The sequence below is a fragment of the Pogoniulus pusillus genome, chromosome 12 (assembly GCF_015220805.1).
Source record: "Pogoniulus pusillus isolate bPogPus1 chromosome 12, bPogPus1.pri, whole genome shotgun sequence".
NCBI lineage: Eukaryota > Metazoa > Chordata > Aves > Piciformes > Lybiidae > Pogoniulus > Pogoniulus pusillus.
In genome coordinates, this window is record NC_087275.1 from 21,089,263 (window position 1) to 21,098,184 (window position 8,922).

An 8,922-nucleotide genomic window follows, 5' to 3' on the forward strand; every position below is an offset into this window, starting at 1 on the left:
AAAGACTTTGTTTGCCAAATGCACAACCGAACTCACCTTGCCATGCACCCAGGCAACCTGTGTGCTTGAACCTTTTAGAAGATGGAAGGAAAACATTGATGAGAACTGCATTTATTTGGGCCATAAGTGTATTGCCCCTGGTTGGCAGCCAGCACATCTCTTTTTGAGCAGGGTGACAAAGCCCCACTTCTTTGCTGCTCAGCTTTCTCTTGCACAGCTGACAACATTGCTGATTTGTTTAAAGACACTCACACCTTCCGCCGGCTTTTGCAAGCTAGATGTAAACACTTCTTGTTTTGCAAGAGGATGGGGGTGGTAGTTTAGTGCAGGTCTTTACTACAAGGAGTCAGCCTTCTTACATCTCAAGCCCAGAAGTTAGTTTTAGCATGTGCTACTACCTCTCCTTCCACTGTGTTACCATGCACATCACAAACTCTCTTGAGTGCTGGCAAATGAATGTGGGGCACTGACTCACTTTAAAAAGCTTCCCCCACAGCAGCAGCTGCTTTCCATCTGCTCTAAGAGTCACCAAAGTGCTCAGGGTTTTCAGTGGGGCTGAGCAATGGCATGGAGAAACTTCATCGCCTTCAGCTGGCATTTAACTGGAGCCTGGCTCTCAAGAGACCATATTACAGTACATGTCCAGACTGCAGGAAGTCAGCTCCCAGAAGAAAATGAGGCAAATAACTATGGTAAACAAGAAGCTGCCATGCCCTTTGAACCCCAGCAGGGCATGGTGTGGATTGGTGAGGTGCTTTGCAGCTCCAGGGTCTGCAGTGATGGAGCCTGGTGAGGGGATGGGGAAGTGGAAGAGAACTGTGCCAGGGTGAACTTTGCCAGGAGGGAAGAGCTGGGAACTGCAAACTGCAGTGCTCTTTTGCATTGCCACCAGCTACTATCTCCTAAAAATATGCCTCTCTCACTATGGGGCAATTTGTCTGCAGTTCCTATCAAACTCCTTTCTTAATCACTACCATATTCTACTACAAAAATGAGAGTAGCATTGTCAGCTGCTTTTCCCTGCTGCATGAGCTCTATGCATGGGCCTGAAGGCAGCAGGTCTATGGGGATACAAGGATCTGTGGCAAATGTCTTTGGTACCCTTCAAGTCCTGCAGCTGTTGGTATCAGTTCAGGATTGCAGTGGACAAGGATGTTTTTTCTCCATGATTTCTGCTTTTACTGATGGCCTGTTATTCCATAAGATGTCTGGGGAAAAACAGTCCTGGCAAACCAATTGATTCTTGCTGCAGTTATAGCAGGTTAGAACTGGCTCAAGGGATCTCAGAACAAGCCTACCTGTGTCCTTGGAAATGTTTAAATAAATAATACTCTTAATTAAAATAACACTGTTATCCCTCTCTACCCTACCCCCTGCTTCTACCCCCAAAACCCAATCAGGCTTCACATGGGAATGTCAGAAAGCCCAGAGATGTTTTGTACATTGGCTGTCATCTGTGATTTACCCAAGGCAGAGAAACTAAGCAACCCTTTCCACGCACTGCTGCAAAAGAAAGTAAACAGTGTGATGTGTCCCAGTGTACTTTTTCACTGCTATACAGTGGCTTATGTTCCACTCCCTGCCCCAGTGGTACTGCATGGTCCCCCTCAGACGCAAGACATCTCCAGGGAGCTTTCTGATGTCTGGCTGCCCATCTCTGCTGGTTTAGGGTGTGGGCTGAGTCCTGGCACCAACCCTGCCTTTCTCCCCAGTGGCACCCTGATGCTAAATTGGTAAAATGTTAGCCTGATCAGCATGGTAATTGAGGGAATAAAGCCAGCACTTTGGCTGAAAAGAGCTAATTCTGTCCTTGGGCACTAGCTGCAAGGATTGCACTGATTGAGTGCCTTGAAGCATGTTTGCTGGATGTGCTCTCAGGCTGTGGAGCCTACTCCCCCTTAATTCCTGGGCCAGACCCAGAGGCTATTTTGGTCTTCACAAATGCTGGTGGCTGTGCTGTTGTCTGTGTCCTGCCTGGCATGAGGTATGAAAGTCCCTCAGCCAGCTCCCAGTTGGTAGGTATCCATACGGAGCTGTGCCACACCTCCCATGCGCTCCAGTTCCTCATATACTGGAGCTGAGTTCATGTTTTACATCTTCAGCACAGCCAGGGAAATGTCCACAGTTCTCTTGACGTTTCTAGAACAGCCTTACCTTTATTACCTCGTCTGGGTCTGGTTTGCTGGGCCATTAAATCTCCTCTTGCCTAGCCTAGTGTGGGCGTTCTGGCAAGCTTCCCTCACCCCAGGAGGAAACCTGCTGCTGCGAGGACAAGAGGCACTCCTAACTGTCGATTCACCCTGCACTGCACTCTCAGGTTGCTTATCTGAGCAGAGCAACCTCAGAGTGGGCAACCTCGGTGTGGGCCATTTTCTGCTTATTTACAAGCCCAGACGTTGGCAACTTGTTTCCATGGAAGTCTCTAAGGCGAAGGTGTTGCTACTGCTTAGAAATCTTCCTACACACAGCCTCAGACTGTTTGAACAGAGAAGGGCAGTCAGACTGCAGCCCTTTGCTGACTGCATGTGCTGGTAACACAATAGCTGCAACAGCATTGAGGAATGGGGACCACAATACAACAGAGTTGTGGAGGTGCTGAAGTGGGTCCAGAGAAGGGCAATGAAGCTGGGGAAGGGCCTGGAGAATAAATCTTATGAGGAGCAACTGAGGGAGCTGGGGATGGCTAGTTTGAAAAAGAGGAGGCTGAGGGGAGACTCACTGCTGTCTACAGCTACCTGAAGGGACATTGTGGTGAGGTTGCTGCTGGTCTCTTCTCACAGGAGATCAGAGACAGAACAGGGGAGAATGGCCTCAAGCTGAGACTGGGTAGGTTTAGATTGGACATTAGGAAAAAGTTTTTCACTGAGTGATCAGGCACTGGAATGAGCTGCCCAGGGAGGTGGTGAGTCACCAACCCTGGATGTGTTTAAGGGTCGTTTGGATGCGGTCCCTAGGGATATGGTTTAAAGTGAATCTTTTAGAGTAGGGTTATAGATTGGACTTGGTGATCCTGAGGGTCTTTTTCAACCTGGATGTTTCTGTGATTCTGTGATTACAGTGCAACCAAGAGAGCCAATACTGCATCTCCTCCAGAGCCTAGCACTTTGCAGAAGTGTGCAAGTCCCCAGTTGAAATCTAACTCTAAAATATGTCCATCTTAGTTCTTCTGAAATGAGATGCCCCAAACTAGGAGACATATTCCAATGTCTGCTGAGAAACACAGATATGAGTCTTGAGCCAGCCACATCTTTCTGTAAGATAAAAGGGAGTGAGAAAGTTCTTCCTGCAGAGGAGATCCTAGGTAGGTTTTACCTCCTGGAAAATCAGCTGTTATAGCCTACTGTCAAACTACTGACTTCTGTTGCAACAACAGTACTTTGCCTTCAGAAGAAGATACTGAGCTGTCTGAAGAAGCAGCATGAGAAGTACTCACAAGGCTACACAGGAGTGTGGAGACATGGCAGCTGGCATGGCAGGAGTCCACGTGCACTGACTGGGCAAGTTGGGAAGAATCCACGTGCTGGCAGCTTCACTTTCCTCACTTCCCATGCAACTGCTGTTCATGAGCAGGCACATTTTGGTAGGCTCCTGTGTTGTGGAAACAGAGACTCACCATCAACCGTGAGGAAAAGCATGTGGCCAGGCCCTGAGGTGATACTTGTCCAAGTTGCCATCTGGGTGTGAAGGCAGGGTGGCCAGCCTGCATGAGGCTTAAGCACTGGCATTCCAAAAACATCAGTGCAGCAGATGTATAACATTGCCTTTTTGCACTGTTATACCAGGCCATGTACATGGCAAACCATCACCTGGCCACCACCTTCAGTAAGGTCATCCTCTGCTGTAATGTACATTGAAACATTCACTCCACTAGAAAAATCAGTGCTCTGTATGTAATTCTGAAATCAGGAGCAGTATTTCTCATCCTAGCCATGAAGAAACTGCAGATAAATCTACCCAGCAATGATTTGAGAATATTTGTGGAATCATAGAATTGTTCCAACTGGAGAAGACTAAGATCACTGAGTCCAACCATTGAGCAAACACCACCATGGCCACTAAACCATATCCCAAAGTGCCATGTCTGTCAACAATTGCAGGGTCAGTGGCTCCAGCACTCCCCTAGGCAGTCTGTTCCAATGCCTGACCACCCTTTCAGTAAAGGCATTTTTCCTAACACCCAATCTAAACCTCTCCCAGCACAATTTCAGGCTGTTTACTCTTTTCGTATCACCTGATTCTAGACAGAAGATATCAACTCCACTTCACTACAACCTTCTTTCAGGTAGTTGTAGAGAGCAATGAGGTCTTCCCCTCAGCTTCTTCTCCAGGCTAAACAATCCCAGTTCCCTCAACCACTGATCATAAGATGTGTTCTCTAAACTCTTCACCAGCTTTGTTGTCCTTCACTGGGCATGCTCCAGCACTTCAGTGTATTTCTTGTAGTGTGTGGTCCAATACTGAACACAGTATTTGAGGTGTGGCCTCACCAGTGCCAAATATAGGGGCATGTTCGCTTCCCTTGTCCTGCTGGCCACACCATTCCTGATGCAGGCCAGGATGCTGTTGGCCTTCTTGGCTACCTGAGCACACTGCTTGCTCATGTTCAGTAAACAGTCAACTAGCAACCTCAGGTCCTTCACTACTAGGCAGCTTTCAAGCCACTCTGCTCCAAGCCTGTAGCACTGCATGGGGTTGTTGTGACCGAAGTGCAGCACTCAGCATTTGCCCTTGTTAAACATCATGCAACTGACCACAGCCCATCAATCCAGTCTGCCCAGATCCCTCTGCAGAGCCTCCCTACCCCCAAGCACATCAACACTTCCAACCTTGTTTAGTGCCATCTGCAAACTTACTGAAGGTGCACTCGATTCCCTCACCCAGCTCACTGATAAGGATATTAAAGAGAACTGGTCCCAGTACTGAGTCCTGGGAAAAACTAGTTGTGACCAGCCACCAATTGGATTTAGCTCCATTCACCACCTCTCTTTGGGCCTGGCCATCCAGACAGGTTTTCACCCAGCAAAGCATCCACCCATCCAAGCCATGTGCAGTTAGTTTCTCTGGGAGGATGCTGTAGGAGACAGTGTCAAAGTCCAGATAAACAACTTGTATGGTGGTAGCAGGCACAAAGTGCCAGAGGACATCTCTTCTCTGGCACCTGAGTGTAATAAAAGTGAAAAAAAGAGAATTGATAGAAGCAAAATGTCACCAAAGGACAGCAAAAGTCCTCAGGGGTAGAGAGAAAGTTGCACAGTAACACAGCTTAAATAGAGGAGAGTTCGTAAGCTTGGAAATGAGGCAGGTGGCTGACGGTGAGAGTGGGCTGGAAATCTTGGGGGATCTGGAGAAGGTCACAGAGAAACATTTTTTTGTTTCCCAAAAAGCAAAGCAAAATTATATTACCAGGAACAACTAGAGGAGCAGAGCAGGTTAAAGTGGCTCCAGACAAGGGTTAAACAAGTTTGCAAAGGTTGAGTTCCTCAGTGGCTCTTAAACACAGCAACTCTAATGGTACCTGTGCTCTGTGACCATGGCAATTTGCTGTGCTGGTTTGCCTGTTTTGCTTCTGTACACGCAGACAAAAGATAGACTCTCTTTGTACAGCTTATTCCCAGCATGTGCTGCTGACCAACAAGAGTTACATGGAGCTTTGGTACGATTTCTCTGGTGTGACTCTCTGCAATCCCACCCTTTTGTACTAAGCAAACCAGCCCCATGGAGAACAGGCTTTGGTAACTGGAAGTTTCCTTTCTGGCTTGTTGATGAAATGAATTTGCCCTAATTCAGCCTCCATTGAATACAGGGACCTTGCAGCTCAATAGGGTCATGGTTGGAGACTTGTCTTACTTTGATGATGAAAGTTGGTGATAACTTGCTTGTTGTGACACAGCCTGCTCTATCTTCCCACATTACTGTGGTGGTGTAGTTTGTAGTTAGAGCAAGTGCAATGCTCTTGTTAACTTTACTGTATTAGGGTATGATGTTGGACCTTCCTTCCACATTTACTGCCAGATTGAGAACAGAGATGTAATTTTACAAGTTTAAATAACCAGATCAGTGCCACAAAGAAGAAACATCTCATTTCTAACCAGATTGAGGACAGAGATGTAATTTTGCAGTTTGATAGAACCAAATGAGTAACACGAAGAAGAAATATCTAATGTGTCTAAATATCTGAGGGGTGGGCGCCAAGTGGATGGGGCCAATCTCTTTTTGGGGTTCTGCAGCAATAATACAAGTAGCAGTGGGCACTAATTTGAACATAGAAGGTTTCATCTCAACATGAGGAGAAACTTTTTTACAGTAAGGGTGACAGAGGACTGGAACAGGCTGCCCAGAGAGGTTATGGAGTCTCCTTCTCTGGAGTCTCTCAAAACCTGCCCGGATGCACTCCTGTGTGGACTACCCTAGGGGATTCTGCCTTAGCAGAGAGGTTGGACTCAATGATCTCTGGAGGTCCCTTCCAACCTCTAATGTTCTGTGATTCTGTGATTTCCAAATACAGAGCACTGCCTGCAAAAGGACCTGGCCTGTTACCATGTGAAGGGGATGTGAGAAATCCACTTTAGCTACTGCACTGGGGAGGGGAGGGAATTCAGGCAGCTGACAGAAGGATGCTGAAGCCAACATGTGCAGCACAGATAGCAGAAGCTACCAGGTCTGTTGAGCATCATCTTCATCGCAGACCATAGAGCTGCTGCTCTGCCCCTCGCTGACACCCACACTCTGCAGTGCATGCAAAGACCTGCTGGCTCACAATAGCCAGGCAAGCAGACAGCAGACTGCTATGGCCAGGCCTGGATCACCTAATTAATTTGTGGATTCATGTGAGCCACAGGGTAGCCTTAATTACCATTTCTGCCATCCTCTTTCTGCTCTCTTGCTCACTTCACCCACTTGGCAGGAGATGCTGTGAAGCAGCACAGTGAGACCACCTGAGGTTAGAGCTGTGCTTTCCTGGTGATTTCCTCACTGGCCAGGAAGATGGGGCTGCAGTTCACTCCCTGTATCTGGGGTGTACCTGAAACACAGAAATACACCACACTGTTATTCTAGCCATAGGAGAGAGCTAAAATGGCCCATGGCATGTAGCTGAGCTTTCTTCTCAGCCAGAGGCACCCAAGCATCTCAAAAACAGAGATAAACAACCTCGTGCCACATCCCGGCTCTGCATCTGGAGCTTGAAGCAATTTAGCAGGCAGGGGACACTGATCCATATCCATGTTAGGTGCTGAGTTATCTTTTCTCCCTTGCAGACACCAACCCCAGCCCCACAAAGCAGTGAGAGACCATGAGGGTACTGGGCAGCTATGCCAAACAGCTTGGGCCCTGCAGCTGGTCAAACAAAAAGCCTGATAGTAAACTTTGCTACTCCGCACTCTTCCCCCCCCCCCCCCCCCCCCCCCCAAACTTCTTGGCAGGGATTGAAGGAAAAAAATAGTTAATTTCCTTGCAAGCCAGGATTTGTGTCAACCTTGAGCATGTCTCCCCAGGCAAATCCTTATTTACCCGATGAATTAACTGAAAAGGAGCAAAAGTCACTTGTGGGTAAAGCAGAGATAAGCTGCAGTGTACCAGAGGTGGTGAGCATGCTTTCACAACTGAGCTCCCTGTTTCCTAGCTGAAATGTTGGGAAAATAGATGTTACAAGTGTTTTTTTTCTCCCTTGTTAATTCTGGTGGTGCACATCAACACTGTTTTGCAGTGGGGTGAAAAAAAGAAGAGAGGCAAAGGGTAAAAATGTTAGGGCTGCTTTTACAGGTCTTTTTCCTCTCTACCAGCATGTGGCTTCCCTGTCTCAGTGGATGCTGCCCTTAAGGAAGCTAGCATGGGCTCTGAGAGCCTACAAAAGCCCTCTCTTCTTTCCAGCTCTGGCTCCTTGGGTGAACTGCCTATGCCACATCTTTCCGCACTGGGCAGTGCAGGAGTGACATGAAGCTGAGGGGATTGCTGGAGGGGGCCCAATGCCACTGCCACCACCCCCACCCCCCCCCCCCCCCAAGATTTGCACCATCACTTTAGGATGCTCTGCATTTCAGCTGAGCACTTGGGAAGCCTAATGTCACAAAATGGGAACAGCGACCTGGCAACCCTGGGTGATCTCCCTGGGGGCTCAAGAGAACCCTGACACCACTCAGGCACCTGCCAGGGAACAGCACCACTTGACCACCTCCCTTGTCACCACCAAGAAGTGCTGCAGGCCCCAGCATCACCCCTATTAAGGGGAGCCAACCCAGACCTAAAACCGAGTGTTGCAGGCAGCATGCCCTGTTGAAATTATTTGCTTTCCACCTCCTAAAACCAGCTTGCATTCTGCTCGTGGTGCTCAGCAACCTCAACCTCTGATATAGAAAAATGCCAAGAGTGGGGGGTTTATTTGTCTGAGCATCCAAAGTAGGTACAGACATATTTTCTACTTAGTGAACAGAGAACTGAGACCTGCCTCTTGACTAGGTCAACAGTTATGTTGCACTCTGCTGCAGAATTTCTCACGTGTCTCCTCAAAGTTTAGTTTATTCCTGGCATGGAGTCACAGGACTGCACAGATGTTTGCATCCAAACATCTGGATCCACCTCTGCATCACTGTACCCTACATCTGGATTCATATTTAAGCTAAGACGTGCCCCAAAGCACTGTGGCTCTAAAGGTGGTATTAGAAACTGCCTGAAGTATAGGAATACCAATAATATCTATGCAAGGTGGCCAGAGACTTGAAACAGTACCAAAGGATGGGAAGAATCTGACTCTCCTGTCTTTTGGGAGCCTTGACACACCACCAGTGAGCTGCTCTCCTGCTGATGGTCACCTTCTGTATGGCTCAGAGGAGCAATGTTCAGTGCAAACACCTCCCCATGCTGCCTCCAGTGCACCTTCAAGTCACTTTATGGCACAAAGCAACACTGATTATCATAACTGTTACT

General features: G+C 47.9%; 1 protein-coding gene across 1 annotated transcript in view; it reads right to left on the reverse strand.

Annotated features, from left to right (window-relative positions):
* LOC135180002 (cystathionine beta-synthase-like) overlaps nt 1-6,880 on the reverse strand; it is a 29,026-nt gene extending 22,146 nt beyond the window's left edge. The window contains exons 1-2 of the mRNA XM_064152171.1: nt 6,854-6,880; nt 3,434-3,588 (exon numbers count right to left, since the gene is read on the reverse strand). Of these exons, the coding sequence (XP_064008241.1) occupies nt 3,434-3,588; nt 6,854-6,865 (167 nt within the window). The 5' untranslated portion in view covers nt 6,866-6,880. The remainder of the gene's footprint in view (nt 1-3,433; nt 3,589-6,853) is intronic.
* Nucleotides 6,881-8,922: the final 2,042 nt, after the last annotated feature.